Below are 19,279 nucleotides of genomic sequence, written 5' to 3' on the forward strand. Positions count from 1 at the left end.
CATCCTTTCCCTTTCTCATAATTTCAACTTTACCCAAACAAAAGAAAAACTGATGTTTATATAAGCTTATAATTTATCTCCTAAAAAATGGGATAACGATTTTTAAACACCATAAACATTTCATAAAGATTTACTGCAATTATTAGAGTAATTTTATCCTCAGGCAAAACAAAGAAGAGCAACTTCTCTAGAATTTCTGAATCGCTACAAGCATTATATGGCATTGAGTGGCAGAAAAACGGCAATATATATATATATATATATATATTATATCAAAATCTATAGCTTACATAATACCAACTTGATTTCTTCCAACCCCAATGAAAGTTATCTTCCTTAATCCATGAAATTCAGCTGAATCCAGAGACAGAGTGAATCCCATTAAGAACTTCCCAACTGTTCTGTAAGATGCCATGCGTTTAGTTGGAAAAATGTAAATAGAGATTTGTAAAACTAAACAAGAGATTCAGACCTCCTTGGGCTTGTTATTTATCAGAGCTTTCATCCAAACTTGAACTGTGTGTGCTTTCATCAATCACTAACCTATACACATAGAATGCTAGCATTGCTCCGCTGCATGCATGGAGATTAAAGTTAAGCAATAGCAGAAAAAAAGAAAATGTTACAACTCATTTACAATAGTCATTGTAAGTTAAGAAAAAGATCTGGATTCATCATGGGGCTGAACGAAGAACAATTGCGATAAATGATGGTAATATGAATGGTCTTTTATGCCTTTTGAAATGACAAATGTATCCAATACCTTCATGAGATTGATAAACAAAGTTCCAAGTCCATTCATTTAAAAGCTTTTGGTGTACTTTAATAACATGAATTTCTTGCTCGATTGAGACTGAGCATCTAGATCATTTAAATTAGAGGTTGGGAAGTTGTACATAATCTAAAAGTAAACATTTGCACGGTCATAAATAATATTTAGATGCATTTACATACATGCCACACAGTTCTTATATATTTACATAATTTAACACCTAAACTTTCCTATTTGCATGCATAACACTCAAATCTATAACATCACATAAAAAATCCATTCCTCCTAACTTTATAAAAGTAAAATATACTTTTTTATGCATAGGATTATAACACCAAAAATGTTATAAATGTAAATATTTAACTTTAGGTGTTAGCTATGTAAATACATAAGAATTGTGTCTCATGTATGTAATTTACCTAATAATTACGAGCTTATGATGTCATTCAAGGATATTCAACTGGATCTCTCAAAAATCAAGGCAATCCTTGATTTACAGGTTCACAACATTCTACCAGCAGTTCAGTAAGAAATTCCACACTTGTTGAAGATATTGGTGATATTATTTGCTGCCAAAAGAATTCATCCTCATTTCTAATCAAAAGGATTGGAGTAATAAATATGTCAAGTGAAGTGAATACTTTCAGGATTATCCTTGCCCCAAAACATACAATGGATGCACTAACCCGATTCTCTTTACTCCACACTTCTACACATTGATGTTGCTTAATTTTGACAAAATATGAGACTAGCATGTAGAATGACTTCATTGATTTATCAAAATCACAAGAATATGCATACATTCTTTATGTTTCTTTAATGGTTTGAGATGGATATCTTTATAAATGAAGTGGAATTGGCATTTTTCAGAGTCAATTGGAATTAACACAATGGTGGTATGGCAAGTAGCATAGGTTACAATAAGATCATACATTTGCTAGGGATATATTTTGTTATTTAGCTTTTTTTTTTCTTTTTTTTTGCTAGGGATTATTGTCCTTTGGGATTTTGCTGGAATAAATTTTAAGCTTCATGAATGCCACATGAAAAAAAGTTGTCAGCACACGTTTAAAAACCAATTGTCTCCCTCTCGTTGATTTCAATGGTTAATTTGTCTATGATTTTTTATTGAATTACCAAAGACTATTCGTTACCATAACAATATACTAGTGCTAGAAATTAAATTTTCTAAAATAACTCACATTATTTTACGCTCCTACTCATACATCTTATTTTACAAAATTTTATTTAATAAATAGTTAGTTGCATGAGTTACCCAATACCATAATATCTCATATAGATGCCAGCATTATTTTTATTTCTAGAAGACCTTAACAAATTATTAGGTAGTAAATGAAGCAACGTTTGCATGTCCTTTTCTTCAACAAAGGAAGCATTGAATATAGTAAACTAAAGGTATCCTGAAGTCTATGGTAGGGAATAAGAACTCATTTATAAAATAAAGATGATCCATCACCTAATACTCTACTCAAAGATGAACCTTTGGTGACAGATCATTTTCAATGCATTCAATTGAATGCAATAAGAATGCAAGCCTCAAAAGATTTATTGAAGACGATCAAATTTATGTTTGTCTTTTAGTCTTTATGATGTAAGAGTGTACATTCTCATTAAGAATGGTTTAAATTTACTGAACGAAGTTATTGCCATGATTTGAATGGAAGAAGAGAGAAAGGGAGTCAATGCCAAGAACCTCATGGAAGGTTCCACATTGGTAATAAGGGCTGCAGACATCAAGCACTCTCATTAAAAAGCTATCTTTTCTCAAATAACACAAGCAAACTAAATCCAGTAAAGATACTCGATAAAAATTCTCTACGGTACATATATTACAGAAAAAGCTTGTCATACAAATGAAAGATGTTAGAATCTTCTTAGCAAACCACCAATAAAAAAATTGGACAACAGAAGGAGAGGCACAAAAACAAAAACGCGCATGCATATAGAAAAAGATTACAGCAAAATCACCCACCACATTCTACAAAGAAGGAAAATAAAAAGGTTGAAATTTTTATTGGCATCAGCAAAAAAGACTCCTAAGATCGGTGTTTGTTCTCTTCCATCCTCAGGTATTGTCTTTTCTCATGCTTCTAAAGTCTCAATTATATATAATTTCAATTACAGGATTATTGCTTAAAAGGTTATACAACCAACTCATCACACAAACTTATTTCATAAATTCCCTATCCCAACAACAAGAAAACAACTATTGTGGTCAACCCTTGATAATCATTCAACAACAACAATAAATGTTTATCCCATTAAGTGGGGTCAGCTACATGAATCCTTTTTTCTCCATTGTGTCCTATTGAGTGTCATACTTTAATTATTTAATTCTAATATTTAATTCTAATAAATTAATATCATTTTTTATTCCACATTGCCCAGATCCATTTAGGTCTACCTCTACCTTTCTTAATATAAGTCAAATTTAAAACATCTATTCTCCTAACTGGATCATCAGATGATCGACATTTAATGAGACCAAACCACACCTAAACCGACTCTCTTTAATATTGTGTTGCATTGGAGCTACGCCAACCCTTTCACAGATGTATTCGTGAGTGTAAAGCAACTCATTCACCTAAGCACTCTCATCTGAACAATACTTAACTTATTTTTATGCTTTCTCTTTTATAGGCCAACATTCTGTGCCATAAGCATTTCAAGTCTCAACACGATCTAATAAAATTTTTCATTTCAAGTCCAAGTGGTACTTTTCTATCACACAATAGGCCTGATGCATTCCTCCACTTCAGCCATCCAACTCGAATTCGCCATCCAACTCGAATGCCATCCAACTCGAATTCTATTAATAACACCTGATCTATATCACCATCACTTTGAACAATAGATCAGAGATATCTAAAACGTTCTCTCCTTTTAATGATTTGATAACCCATTATTGCAACTCTGTCACTAGATCTACTACTGCTAAAAATTACATTCCAGGTATTTGATTTTAGATCTAGTCAAACAATGGCCTTTAGACACTAAAGTAGAACTCCATAATTCAAGTTTTTCCTGAACACTTTCTCTAGTCTTATCCACACAAAAGGATATCATCAACGAAAAGCATCACCTAGGTACATCCTCCTGTAAATGTCAAGTAAGAGCATCCATAACTAAAGCAAAAAGATATGGGTTTAAAGCCGATTCTTGATGTAATCCAACTAAAACTTGATGTAATCCAACTTAATCCAACTAAAACAACAAAATACTTGGTTAAACATCCTTCTGTTAGAACACAAATAGCACCTCTAATATATAGCACCTCTAATATATATATTTTTAATAACATGAATTAAGTCGTATCAACACTTTTTTTTTTCTAGAACTCTTTAAAGAACTTCTTTTGGAACCTTATCATAAGCTTTTTCTAAATCAATAAAATCATATGTAGATCATCCTTACTCTCCATACTTCTCCATCAAACCTCTCAATAAATGTATAGCTTCCATAGTAGACTTTTCCGACATAAATCCAAACTAATTATAAGAAATTTTCGTATCACGTCTTAACCTATGTTCAATTACTCTCTCCCATAATTTTAATGTATGACGTCTTAACTTAATTCTTCTATAATTTGCACATTCTTGTGCATTCATTTTATTCATAAAAATGGGAACCAAAATACTCTCCATCCACTCCTCAATCATCTTTTTAGCTTTAAAAATAATATTAAAAGTTAAGCCAAAAAATTCTCAAATCCTTGACAATCATTGCCTGCCAAAAAAAATATTTTTATAAAAAAATCCCCAAAACTTTGAAATATCTTACATTACTTAAAATATTTATCAACTTGGTATCAATCCAAATAAAAACATAGTAGTGTGTTTTAATATTCACTTATCTATTTCAAAAACAAAGCATTGACGGGTGATTGAGCATACCAAAAAAGAGACGACCCGTACCAGCTTGAGAAATCCAATGATCCAGCAATCTCATCTTTTCTTTCCAAAGCTTTTGAAACCAATAAAGTAAGAATATGGACTCAAAACCGATATTTTTGTCCATCCATCCTTTGTTATTTTCAAAAACATATTTCTTTTATTATTAAAAAAAACCAATATCAAATAATTTCATCATCATATTTGTGATTTAACAAAACACAATATGGTGACATCTGGGGCATTCCTCCAAACCTAACATCATGATGGTTTGGTTGCTTGTGTCATTTATCGATGATTCCACCCATGTACCATAATTTTTTTTTACTTTAAACCAAATGATGTTTAGTATCATTTTTTACATCTTTTTCGCCTAGCGAAAAATAAATTTGGTGTTGAAATTAAAACCGTAAAACTAGTAATGCCGGTCTTTTTTTAACCAATCTATCTCATTATACTTTCAGAAAAAAATGAATAGGACATAAGGCTTCTTATATGTAAACACCCCGATAAAATGAGATGGTTGAATTGAAGCACAACCACCTACTTGCCACCACAAGAGCTCTATGTTTTCAAAAGAATGTTTCAAAATAGCATTAAAGAGAAGTTCTTTTAACCAGCGCTCACATCATAAATTGATTAACTAAAAGGGTCTCTGGATTCAATAGTTCTAAATCCAGATTATTTAAATGTTGCCTTATTATATCTATATCTATATCAATATCTATATCCATATCTATATATATAAACTTGATCCAACTTTCCTATCTCTCACATAAATAATTGCAAGTACTACCAACCCTCACAAAAAAAAAATGATGCACTATCTGCAAATATCACTTTTAATAAAGATCACTATTTTACTGCTACTTGTCTCAAAAAAAAAAAAAATCATTCATAAATAACTTTTTTCCTCCCAGATTACTCTTCTTTATCTCGTCCTAACAAGCAAATCTACTTCAAAGCTAACAAACCCTACAAAAATAAAGCCTATACCATACCACCTACTCAGCCATTTTACTTTACTAGCAAAAAAAGGTATATCAATCAACATGGGTAAAAACAACTGAGTTAACAAGGATATATAATATATACATATAGAAGAATAAAAATATAAATAAGGATATATTAGATCATTTTCTCCTATTCTTTTTTTATAATTGTTAATGTCCTCCATAAAATGTTAAAAAAGATCCTGTACTAATGATTGGGCTTGTTACTTTAAACTTTTCCTCAAATTGATAGCTTATAATATACTAATGATAATTTGTCATTTCATGATGCCTATTCATTGAAAATAATATTCTCAAGAATCCCTTCAATAACTTTAAGGAGATTTTGAGCCTTGAATTCAGCTTCTCAAAATCTTCTTTGATGTACCTTGATAAAAAGTCAAGCTTGGGATTGATCTTTGATAATAATATTGGATACTCATTAGAATACTTACCATTCAAATACTTGGAGATATTCCTTTGAGCTTTAAAATTTTCAAACATGCCCTCTCATTGACAGGATTCAATAGAAGCGTGAATCTTCACAAAACAATTTCCTCCCAAATACCATCTTTTATTCCTTTGTACTATCTTTCTCTCTTCTAGATTCCTAAATATAATAAAAAAATGATAATATCAGAAGAAATTTCTATTGGAGATGCATTGATGATACATCTTAGTAGAGGCATTAATCTAATTAACTATAAGAACATTTGAAACCTTAATAATATTGGGGGCCTTGGTATTAAGGATCTCAGGACAATAATTTATCCCAGTCAAAAGATTGACATCCTTTCATGGCTTTCAGCGATAGCAAGTAAGGTCTCAATTAGTTCCTAGTGCTCTTTCTTAATGATGAGGAGTACCAATCAAAAAAGAAAAAAATGTTCATGAACTTTGCAAATTAATTGCACCTCTCAAAAGTAAAGTTTTATCATGTTTCCTCTTTATAAGGATGATCCCCACCAACGTATAGCTTCTATTTGAAGGGATTGTCACTTTTACTCCAAATGACACTTGTTCTTGGAAACTCAAAGATAACATTCATATCATTTTTGATTGTCCATTTATATATGATATTTGAAAGAGGCTACAAAATTTTTTGGCATTTAATGTCCTATTGTTAGCTTGGACTAGGTCTTCGTTTGGTAGAAAGGAATATAACAAGAAGAAATTAGAGAAGTATAGTGTCTTTTTCTACTCTACCATCTTCCTCGTATGAAATGAAAAAAAAACGCTAATTTTTTCCTAATAAAAGAAGGCTGACAATTTTTTTGGATTGGTGTTATGAATATTGCATTCTAGAATCAAACAGACTTAGGGCCAAGATGAGTGAAATCAACAATAGTATTGAAGAAAATTATTTTTCATTTCACCATAAATGTACATTTTACTACCTATTTGCTTTGACGCTATACTTTGTTAGCGTGTTTCCATTCTTTCCTTTGTGATTGTTCTAGAGACTTTCTTGTTATGCAATGAGAATGGCTCATAAAGCACTTTCATCAAAAAATAATAATAAAAATAAATAAAAGTTTGCAATTAAAACTAGGTGTTCCAAATTAATGAGAACAACAAATAGTACATTCTGATTAGAAATTTCACTGGAAATAAACGTAAATTTTTATTAAAAAAAATATTGAAGTTGAATATGCTAAAGGGATTTGAGTTTATGATAATGTGGTCAATATAGCCAAGATAATAAAAAAGAAATAAGAATATTAAGATAAATGTGTGGTAAAAATATAAATAATAGATTAGAAAAAGATTTATTGAATAAACAGTGAAAGTAGCACGCATTAAAATTAAGGTAATGGTAAGCAAGTACAATAGAGGAATGGATGGTAAAAGATGCGCTAAATAAGTAGAAAATATATGTGTAAGGATTATTAAAGAAAGAAAGTAACAAAAGTAACATTGCTAGAAGTCTCACATGATAAAAAAAACAGCGACAAGGCTAGAAAATGAGATAATAGAAAACGTTTTGCAAAATATCATTAGCATGCAGCATCTCTTGTACCACTCAATAGGGATGAACAGAAAATGAGGGATCATATATCCACAAGTAGCTGGAAGAAGGCTAATGAATATTATGATGACATTTACAGTGATGGTAATATGATTTACTCGATCACGAAGAGCTATTGAGACACATACATGAAGAATACATGAATGTCCTGTTCTTAACAACATTTTCTATGATAACTCAAGACCTACAGTCCCAAAAATGAACTCTATTGAACGCCCAAGCAAAAGAAAAAACTAATTAAACAGAATACTGATCAACATGATCCAGTTGAATTAGAACGGAAATTGCAAATATATGAATTAAAAATTCTGCTATTCGCAGTAAGATAAAACATCATTACTGAAAAAAAGAGGCATTTACATACACACCACCCAATTCCTATGTATTTAAAGATCTAACAGCTAAACTTTACTTTTTACATTTATACCACCCAAAGCTTTTATATCACAACAAAAATACTATTATTTTAACTTTTAAAATATGAAATACTCTATTTCATGCATAACTAAGGCGGCATATATATATGTAAAAATTGAAGTATAGGTGTTGGTTATGTAAATACATAAGAATTGTGATATATATATAAATGCGTCTTTAAATATCATGATTTTAATGAAAATTGTATAAGAATAGTTGGAAAAAAAAAGTAACCTTATGAAAGTCATCAAGAATGTTGGGAAGGATTTAATCTGCAAGAGCAAACAAATAATCAGAAGGAATGACACTTCCTATTCAAGTGAGGTCAATGACTCTGATGTACGGAGACATTTTATTTTTTGCAAATGACAAAGTTGTACCTTTGAAAACAACCGCCATTCCCGTATAAATATAACTGTGGCAATTGCTGCAAAAAAAAAAAAAGAAAAAAGAAAAACAATTAGAAGATAAAATTCAAGCTAACATTGTGTCAGAAAAGAAATATCAATCTTGAATCCTGCAACACAAAACCTTAGCACTAAGATTTTGGTCAACAAAAGCAGGATAATATATGGAGAGGATAGCTTAACAGAATGGATTGGTAATTAACGCCATGGCATACACTGACAAAACTTATTAACTTACGTGCGAAACCAAAGTTCTGAAATTTTGGTCAACGAAAGCAGGATAATATATGGAGAGGATATCGTAACAGAAATGATTGGTTATTAATGTCATGACATACATTGACAAAACTTATTAACTTATGTGCTGCTTGACCTCTACAAATATTAATTAAGAATAAAATACACAGCATACTAACTTTTCAAAATCTTCTTAGAAATACAAGCAGCAGACTGTCAAAAAATTGTTAAGGTGGAAGCCCTTGAATTATTAAGCTAGATGCAGTTGCTCTAGTAAATGCAAAGACATGCTTCAAATAAGCAGTTAAGGCCTGGAATAGCAGAAAGTTTTCAACCTACTGAAATTTAAGAGAAATAACAGATCCATGTAGATTAGAATTATCAAATTACTGAAAGATTAGGCACTTTTTAATATACGTATCACCATCAATAATATTGTTAATTATTTTAAGATTTTGAAAGAGTTGGGTAAAAAATTAAAATAGTTTTGATCAATTTCAATCCTTCAATCTGCTTTAGACTACAAGAAAATAATAATACCACGTTATATAGGCCATACAAGAACCATGCGGTCACATACTCAAACATGAAGCAGCATAGATGACGTGACAACAAAAAAAAAAAAAAAAAAACTTTAGTGGTTGTTTGGGATTATTTTTATTTTATTTTGTTTATGTTTTGATTAAAAAAAAAACACATTTGGTATGATATAAAAAATATCTAAGAGAAACGTATAAGCAGTGTTATTTGAGTATTCTCTTGCATAGTGAGCCTTATAGTTGCATCATAAATATATAAAAAAGAAGATACAAGAGGATAATCTTTCTCGTATCCCAGGCATAACATTATCCAACCTTCTAGTAACATATTGTCAGGCCCTACATCCTTATTTATCTTGTCTCACACAGTCCATGTATACATCTTAGAATTTTCATATTTAGCATAATACAATCATATCTTCTGTTTTTTACATGATGCTGGAGGTGAAGGGACTACATTCATTGCAAATGGCATAATTAATGTATCATGTTGCTCCAAGGGCACAAGCAACTAAAGTTTTGCATAAACTAATAAAACAATGCAACAAGTAACAAACTCTTCAATTGAAAGCATTTAAAAAAAAACAAGTACATACAAAAGGCAATGGATGATGTAAACTTCTCAGTTTTAGTAACGTGAACTCACCACCAATTTAACTTCTCAATGTTCTATATAAGCAATATAAATAGTGTTAGAAGCTTACTCTAGCCACATAAGACTACATCAAGCAGACCGACAAACTAAGATCAAACATTAGTTTTATCAGAAATTATGCCATTTGAGGATGAAGTAATCGTTAGTTGGTTCTAAATTCATTGAATGAATATCTTGCTATGAATATTGCTTCAATTAGAGAAATAACTCTGATTATGAAACAATAGCGTAAGCTGTACAGACATGTGATATGCTGTTAAGCGATTAAATTCATCTCTCTTTTAGCCAATTTTTATTCATTTTCCTCTCATGTCAATTAAACATTAATAATTCAATGGCAAAAGGAGCACATTAAAAACAATAACCATATATTTTCTCTTAGAACCTATTTGGAGCAACTGCAGATGTTTGAAGAAATAGTTGTGCAGCTGCTGTAGAAGAAGTTGTTGATAATAATGTTGTCTGTTTGCTTAGTCCAACTGCGCATCAGCTGTGTTGAGTTATTTTTTAATAGAGACTATATTGCCCTTCTATATATATGATATATGTAAGCTAATCATTTCAAATTAACACACACATAACAACGGATATGAAAATTTGAAAAATCACAAGTCCAAAATATTACATAAAAAATTATACATCACAAAACATTAAGGAACAAAAAATTAAAACTATAACAGCAATAAGTAATATTATTATAATATTACTTTTAAAATCTAAATGGTCAAGTTTCTACCGGAAAACATGCACTCTAAAGCTACTCTATTTCCTTACAAAACAAGAATTTATTAAAGAAAAATAGTTTTTATTAAAGTTACAAAGACGTACTTACAAGAACAAACAAATACTAGTAACAGCAGTAATACAAAGATAAGTTAAAAAAAATGAGGTCTCAAAATTCAATATAAATATGCAATAACTGAATTTTTAATAAAAGGATAAAAGAAGAAGAAGAAGGAGGTGCAGGCGGTTCGAGACACAACCCCTCATAAGAAATTTATGGCTCACTCCTTCGCACGTCCCCTCATTCGAATCACGAATGAGAGAAAGAGAGAGAGCAACAGAGGAGAAAGAAGAAGAAAGAGGAGGAAGAAAAGGAGTGGAGAGTATCCTTACCTGAAATGACGCCAAACCCTAGCGAGTTGGTCGAGGACGTGAAGAGGTCACGGCTTCCAGCGCTGCCATAGTGCGAAAGAGGGGAGGGAAGGAAGAGGAGAAGTCAAAGGAAGTAGAAAATTTTGTGTTATGCTCGCGTACAAAGATCGAAGGAGGAAGCATTCGACACGGAACCATGGCTGGCATGCATTGCTCAGGATTGTACCATGACGAAGAGGAGGGAAGGAGGATCTTTAGATTATTGTGATTGTTTCTAGATGCTTTAATTTTATTGCACTTTGTGGATTAGTGTCTTTATTATATATTGGAAGTTTCTAAAAATTTTGTAGATAGTAAAAATGAAATGTTAACACCGATATGACCGGAGTTCCCACCTTGGTTAATTCTAAGCACCGGGTCCGGTTATGACAAAAGTGCTATCAGAGCAATTAAGTTGGATCATGATCTAAAAGAGCTATTAGATGGTTATATTAATTCATAAGAGATATTAATGAAGGGTGGTTAAATTGTGTCTAATTTTAATATTTCTTTCATTATTTCAGAAATATAAAGAATCAGGGGGAAGAACCTGGAGACGATATGGTAGAAGTTGAGACACCACCACAGATTGCAGTGAATATAGATGCATTTACTGAGATTATGACTATGGTAACACAATTAATTAGAAATTCTCAGCCTCAAAGCTAGTTTCAATAAGTACTTAGAAATTATTTCAGGATACGAGGTCATCTCTCTTTTCTGGAGAAGGATGTCCAGTGGATATTGAAACAAGTTGTTGAGAGTAGAGAAAATCCTAGTTGGATTGTCTTGTCCTCCAAAGAGGATGGTTACACTGGCTACATTCCCATTGGAGGGAGAAGCTGAGAGACGGTGGTGTGGTCAATTGCAAGAGAAATTTGAGGGTAGAGCTAGTCACCTGATTCAGTGGAATGACTTGATACTTTTAGAGACCGGTTCGTACCACTGTCAGCTGAATCTTCAGGAGGTATGGTAGACCAAGAGCAGCTGAATCTTCAAAATCAGTGTCAAATGCAGGTCAGCTTCAATGAAATATTCAGTCCAGAGCATATGCTCTTTCGCAGCAGGAAGCTAAGGACTCTCTTTGACATCATCCCAGGTACATTTCGCTCTTTAACAATTTTAACCTAGTGCATTTTAAGCATCATAAGATTTATGTAATGTCATACATAAACAACTTAGAATTTAAATGTATTCATAAGCTGACAATAAATTTTTCATGTTATGATTTTAATGATAGGTATCATATATCTTCAGAGTAGGCCAATAAAAGCATTGTTTGATTCAAGAGTATGACATTTTTTTATAGATGAGAAGCTGGTTAAAGTGATGCAATTGAATGTTATGTCAATGTCTGTGATATTATCGGTTAGAATGTCAAATGGTACTTTTCTGGAAGTTAATCAATCATGTGAGGAGAAGCTTATGATTGACGGAAAAGATTTTGAGGCCTAACTTATTGTATTGCCCTTAGAGGAGTTTTAGGTGATTTTAGCCATGGATTGGATGTTAAAATTTTATCACTATTGATTGCAATGACAAGACCATAAAAATAAATGTTCCTGGAAAGCAGAAGTTAAATTTTCTGGTGATAGAGGATTGACATCTATGAGAATTACATGTTTGAAGGCTTTTAAATTGTAAATCGCGAAAGTCATGGTTTTCTTATTCAGGTAAAAAATACTTCTAAGGAATAACAGTCTTTGGGATATATTCAAGTGGTAAGAGAATATCCAGAGGTGTTATTTGATAATTTACCAGTGCTACCGCCAGTGCAAGAAATTGATTTCACTATTGATCTATTGTTAAGCCCTACCGAATGGCAATTAAGGAGTGCAAAAGCTGAAAAGCAAACTGCATAAGTTACTAGATAAGGGATTCATCTGACCTCGTACCTCACCTTGGGGAGCTCCAGTATTATTCGTAAAGAAGAAGGGCGAGAACTTCAGGATGTGCATTGATTATAGAGAGTTGAAGAAGCTCACGATTAAAAAAAAATATCCACTGTCGGGGATTGACAATTGGTTTGACCAGTTGAAAAGGGTCTTTATATTTTCAAAGAGTGATTTGAGATCGGGCTATTAACAACTGAGGATTAGAGAAGAAGACATAGTGGAGACCGCTTTCAGGACCAGACATGAGCACTATGAATTCGTGGTGATGCCATTTGGATGCAAATGCTCCAGCAATTTTCATGCACCTAATGAACAAAATCTTCAGGCAATTTTTAGATACTTTCCTGATTAATTTTATAGATGATATTCTGATGTATTCAAGTGATGAAGTCAGTCATATAGATCACTTACATGTGCTACATGTTTTGAAGGAGAATACACTTTATGCCAAATTTTCTAAATATGAATTTTGACAATGCTCCAACAATTTTCATGCACATAATGAACAGGATCTTCAGGCAGTTTTTAGATACTTTCCTGATTATTCTTATAGATGATATTCTGAGTCATATAAATCACTTACATGTGCTATAGGTTTTGAAGGAGAATACACTTTATGCCAAATTTTCTAAATATGAATTTTTGCTTAAGAGTATAGCTTTTCTTCAAAATGGCATATTTGTTGATCATAACAAGGTGAAGGCGATTGTAGATTGGTTGTGATCTACTACTGTTACTGAGGTCAAAAGTTTTCTAGGTTTGATTGGTTATTACAGAAGATTTGTCGATGGGTTTTCAATGATCGCAATGTCGTTGCCAAGGTTAACTCAAAAGGCATTAAAGTTTGATTGTTCTGATCGTTGTGAGGAGGTTTTTCAAAAGTTGAAGACTGGATGTCTGCTCCAGTTTTGTTCATTCCTTCAGGTTCGAATAAGTTTAGATTTTCAGTGATGCATCTTTGAGAAGTTTGGGTTGTGTATTTATGCAGCATAGTAGGGTCATTGCATATGCATCAGAGTAATTGAAAAATCACGAAAAGAATTTAAGTTGAATGGAACTGAAAAAAAACCAATCTGGAGGATAAGACAATCTATGGAGGAGGAAGAGGGTGAAGACCTAAAGGATGAGAATGGAGAGGAGTACTAATTTGTAGCCTCCAAGCAGAGATGTTAGTAATTCAAACTAAGCACATGAGAGAAACTCTAGCAGAATTATCAAGGGTTATCCTAGAAGGTAGTAAGTTTGAGATAATGAATGTTGATAAAGAATTTGAGGATGTGATTCCACGAACTACCTTTTTGCATGTGTTAAGAGAAGCATCAACAAAACTGACATTAGTTGTCCAAGATTGTCACGAGTACAAAGAGCTAACACCAGACAATGGCAACCCCAGATAAAAACATTTCAAGGTTTTCAGACATACAGTCTACCTCCTAAGTTGTTATTGCTTAGAGAGGTTCGATATGTCAGAAATAAGAAAATTTTGAAGTATATCTGAAAGGCTATATGGAGTAATCTGGCTGCAAAATTTTAGTTCAGTTCAAAAATTTCATTCCACATAAATAGCCAGATATGGGTAGTCAGACGATACCTCAAAAATCTTGAAGTGTGTTTTATGGGAAGGACTATTCAATAGTGCGATCCAAGCCCTTCCAAAGAAGAAGAAAAAGCTTCTCATAGCCAGGAAGAATTAGCAGGAGAGTATCGGGGATCCCATAATCATATTTTCGGGGGAGTCTACAGTCTGCGGGTTCCTCCCACGATCTCAAGAATAAATGGCCCGAGAATTTCATTTTTTTTGTTTATTTCCTATTTTCTGCAAGTTTCCTTCTTTCTTTCATTTCTAATTTTCTTCCTAATTCTCTATTTTTAAGTAGGGTTTTACTTGATGGATTTTTTATATGTTATTATTTTCTAGTTTAGTGGACTTTCGAAAATTGTCATTTAGTTTAGAGATTGAATCTCTATTTTATGCTCTCTAGAGTTGTGTAGTTGTATCTTGCTTATAAACATGTGGCAGAATCTCCTCGCAGCCCGTATCTCACCGTTTCGCCGTCCAACTGATTGATTTCAGCCGGGACAGATGTAGAGGACGGCAAACCTGTCGTCCAACAACAGATTTATCCCAGCAATTCATTCCAAACACTAGTGAACTATTAGCCTTTCCTTACTATTTCACAAACACTTCCCCGTGAAATCCGCTTCTTCAAATATCTTCTAAGAGCTCTAGAACGATATCAGTCAGTTATTATTCTCATTTTCTAATCTTTTATATATTTTCTAGTAGACTTTGGTGCTCCAAATCCCATTGGTCTAAGTCACTCCTGATAAAACCACGTAAAGCTCGGTATTCATATCTATGTGCTTGGGTTTAGTGATGTCTATCATATTTTTGTGTCACGCTGCTTTTTTTAAACACTCAAAGAGTGTTTGGGCCTCTATTGTACAAAAAAAATGATGGAGTAAACTACTCAAATGGCGTTCATAAAATAATAGCTTTAAGAAACTACGAGAGAAATTTCAAGGCATCAAACAAAATCTATATGTAATTAAGACAATGGAAAAAGATTGAAGCTATCGAGTATAGACAGACCAGCTTGCCCATTCAAAAATAGTCGTGAAGGTTGTCCGCTCCTCCAAGATCTTAAACTCAATATACCTAGGGCCAACAGGAAACTACCAAGAATAGCACCAAACCGAATTGCTGGTATGCTTCCTGTCAACATAAAGTTAAGAAAGCCCCCAATTGCAAGTAATGAGCCTACAAAGTAAAAAGGTTTACACGTTAGAAATCACCACTGCCTGGAACAGCATGAAGGTAAATTATGTTCTGACAAACTACCATAAAGTAAATTTACAATATAGGCTGGGGGGTTTCAGATCCATACCATAAGGAATGCCAACATAAAAGTCACGGACTGCTGAATTCAACTCATCTGGTGCAGAGGCAAAAGTTTCCACTATATCTTTAACAGATTCAGGAGAATTAACTGCTGCTGTAGAAAGATAAACTTGACTTCCTTGACTTATTTCTTTTGCTACCATACTCAAGTCACGCCTTGTTTTGTCTGCTTGAATCTTCAAAGCTTCAGAAGTCTCTTCCAATATTGCAATTGCTTTCTTTGAGTATACATCATATGCTTCCTGTGATATCTCTTTCATCTTCTTAGCTTCCTCTTTAAACGATTCAAGGGTCTGTTTCCATGCTTCCTGTGAAGCATCTTCTTTATATTTTAGCTCGCTGGCCTTCTCCACTTCTATATCTGAACGATTCTGCATATAATTGGAAGAAGAGACAAGTGAAAGGAAGAACATAAGGCAAAAAAAATAAATAAATAAAACTCGATGAAATAGTGGTTGATAATAAGTTTTCTTAAACAAAGCATCTTGTCCATGATCAAAAGTAACTTCAAGTCTTACTGAAAAAAAATTAGCACTTCAACTAGCTGACTATCACAGTTAACTCTTAGACTATTTGAAATATACTAATTCAGCAGATAAGGTGGTGAATCAAAGCCCCCATTTGTTGCTGACTTGCACATAGAAAACCAAAGCATTTTAATAGTGAAGGGGCTTTTACAGGCATACCATAAAATTATTATGTATTTACATATATAACACCTAAGCTTCATATTTACATGTATAGCACTCAAATCTTTAGGGTCACATACAAAATACCACTATTTTTAACATTTTAAAAGTAAAATGCACCTTTTCATGCATGGGTTTATGCCACCAAAGTGTTATAAATGTAAAAATGAAATTTTGGGTAAATACATAAAAATTATGTGGTACTTATGTAAATTTCTCAATTGTAAAACCTCCTAAACTTATGTATCATATGTAGCATAGCCCATAATGGTTTCCATTACAATGATAAACAACATCTATGTTAAACACTAGAGGACACCTAAAAATGGATCGGTGAACTCCCATCCAAATCTTAAACAAACATATTGGCTTTTCTTCTCTAGTAACACTCTACAAAAATAACCGCTTCCAAAAGCCAATCACAAATTAAAAGTAAAGTATAAAAATATAACAATCTATATCCACCACAATACTCAAAAAAAAAAAAAAAATTACGTATAAACAAGATCATTTTCCTTCCAAATTGTTTCAATTCAAAATAATGTTTGAAAAAACAATGAATTTAACATATTCCATCAATTAATTGGATGGAATTAGAAATCAATATTATTTTTAAAACCTAAAAGCATCTTCAAAGTCCTTCAAATATGATGATTTCAATTTCCACATAAAATAATTGAAAAAAAAACATCACTTTCCAAATAAGTCATAATAACACGTTATCAGCATCCACTCCTCAAAAGGCAGAGGCAAAAACTTAAAGCAAGATACAAAAAATTTCCATTTATATCCACAAAAGAACGGTCCAAAAAACAGACAAAAAACTTCTTAAATATATAAATGGAATTCATTTTCTTGACAAACAGATTGATGTTAGAATACATGTTCTGTAAAACAATGAATTTAATATAAACTCTTTCATTGGGCTGGATGCATTTAAAAATTAATAATATTTTAAAACAAAACAAACACCATCAATTCCTCAAATGTGATGAGCAATTGAGCACACAAATCAGTAAAAAAAACAAAAACGAAATCACCATTTTCTAAAACACATTTTCTCTCTACAAGCAAGAAAATATGCCCTAATAAGCAATAACACTTGATTAACACTCCCCAAAAGATAGTCGCAAAAAATGAAGCAACGCACCAAGCACTCTCAATTTATATCCACCAAAGAACAATCCAAATCGAACCAAAAATCATTTTTTGAAGGTATACACGCATCCATTTCTCCAAATTTCACGAGGGCTCATTGCCTAGCTTCGGTGTGTGTATAGAACACACGAATCGGTTATGTGGAGAAAACATCCTCTCCACTATACATGGATCCTTTTATTTAGAAAACGGTTTCTGAAAATGATAAACATACTGAAATCCTTCATTTGTTTCTCTGCAGCCAGAATCAATGATGAATCCAAATTTTTTGTACACAAAAGAGCTTAAAATAAAATCACCATTTCCCAAAACTTATTCTCTATCTACAAACAACCGTCAGCCCTAAAACAAATTAGCAACGCAAATGCAAACAATTGAGAGATCTGGAGAAATGCATTACCGACTCTTCATGCGCAGTTAGCGGAAGAAAACTCGGAAACCGCCGATTCAATAAGCGTATTCGTGCCCCAAATCCACGCTTTGAGAAATCACATCGCCTCAAAATTTTCCAAGCCTCGGATCCAGAGCTTGCAGACAACGAAGCGCAGGGGAGTGTGCGTGAACTTCTTGAGTGTTGTGAGTAACGGCTAGGGTTAGGTTTCAAGGTGGGAATGAAGGACAGGTAAGCGGCAGCCATTGCGGCTGCTCCGGTGGAAAGAGAAAGCAGCTGGCGATAAAACGAAGCGCAATGGCGAACGGGATACCCGAATTCGATTTTGTGTGGGGTTTGGGCGAGGTTCTTCTTCCTTCTTTTTTCCGTTTTTCTTATTTTTCTGTACAAGAAGGGGTCCTGTGAGTTGCTTACTGAATTTGTTACAAGCACGTTCGGACTGTTAAAGTTACGACGATTTATTAGAGTGACAGCTGCTCATCAGCAATCGATCTATTTTTAATATTGTTAATAAAATTAAATTTGACGAGTAATGCTTGGCTGGGTAAGAAAATGACCGGTTAGCGCTGCACTGGATTTCTAATATACCTTGACCCGACTTCGGGTTCGCAAATTTCGATTAACATGTGTGTTTGTTTCTCCATTTTATGAACAGTGTAGGGCACCAGCACATGTGAGTGCAATTGATTTTATGGTAGTTATAATTTTTCAGTTTATCAAAATAATTGTCAAAAAGATTTTCTTGCGAGAGGATGCCGGAGTTCATTGAAGAAATTCATATATCGTTCGGGTTAAGCAGTTCAAACGCGCGAAACAAACAGAAAAATGGCATTTTCAAAATGCCGTCTGCGGCCATATGCTGCCTCAAACGGGGTTATAATATCTTTTAGATTAAATGTAAATTTGTTTCAGTTGATTCGGTGGATGTTGTTTAAGATTAGTAGTCCAAATTCAAAATTTAATTACCTATTTAGATCAAGTCAAATTTGCTAGTTGGTTCCAAGTGAGACCCAATCATAACCTTACTGAGCACTCGCCAAACTCAAAACCAACTCACCAAATCAAAAGAGCTCAGTCACAATAATTCAAGTCAGGGAGTTACTTAGTGACTTCTACTAGAGGAACCAACGACTTCCTCCTGACTAATCAGC

General features: G+C 32.9%; 1 protein-coding gene across 2 annotated transcripts; it reads right to left on the minus strand.

Moving 5' to 3' along the window:
- Positions 1 to 142: 142 nt before the first annotated feature.
- Positions 143 to 18,507, minus strand: LOC110021243 (protein FATTY ACID EXPORT 3, chloroplastic). Of its 2 annotated transcripts, none has more exons than XM_020719661.1 (7): positions 18,138 to 18,507; positions 15,877 to 16,261; positions 15,582 to 15,749; positions 8,502 to 8,548; positions 8,356 to 8,393; positions 473 to 573; positions 143 to 396 (listed from the first exon to the last, which is right to left on the minus strand). In XM_020719661.1, exons 1-6 carry the CDS (start codon positions 18,372 to 18,374, stop codon positions 486 to 488), a joined length of 963 nt encoding a protein of 320 aa, XP_020575320.1. In that variant the 5' UTR covers positions 18,375 to 18,507; the 3' UTR covers positions 143 to 396; positions 473 to 485. The 2 variants fall into 2 exon arrangements, with proteins under 2 accessions (XP_020575320.1, XP_020575319.1); XM_020719660.1 differs by having other exon boundaries at positions 143 to 401.
- Positions 18,508 to 19,279: the final 772 nt, after the last annotated feature.

The sequence above is a fragment of the Phalaenopsis equestris genome, unplaced genomic scaffold (assembly GCF_001263595.1).
Source record: "Phalaenopsis equestris unplaced genomic scaffold, ASM126359v1 Scaffold000125, whole genome shotgun sequence".
NCBI classification, from domain to species: domain Eukaryota; kingdom Viridiplantae; phylum Streptophyta; class Magnoliopsida; order Asparagales; family Orchidaceae; genus Phalaenopsis; species Phalaenopsis equestris.

What these genes read in the sequence shown, in the direction of transcription:
- LOC110021243 (XM_020719661.1), bottom strand. Translation starts at nt 18,374, where the DNA reads ATGGCTGCCGCTTACCTGTCCTTCATTCCCACCTTGAAACCTAACCCT. An exon ending in TAACTGCGCATGAAGAGTCG is followed by an intron (nt 16,262 to 18,137) that starts GTAATGCATTTC and finishes AATTATATGCAG; the next exon opens with AATCGTTCAGATATAGAAGT. An exon ending in TTATGTTGGCATTCCTTATG is followed by an intron (nt 15,750 to 15,876) that starts GTATGGATCTGA and finishes TTTACTTTGTAG; the next exon opens with GCTCATTACTTGCAATTGGG.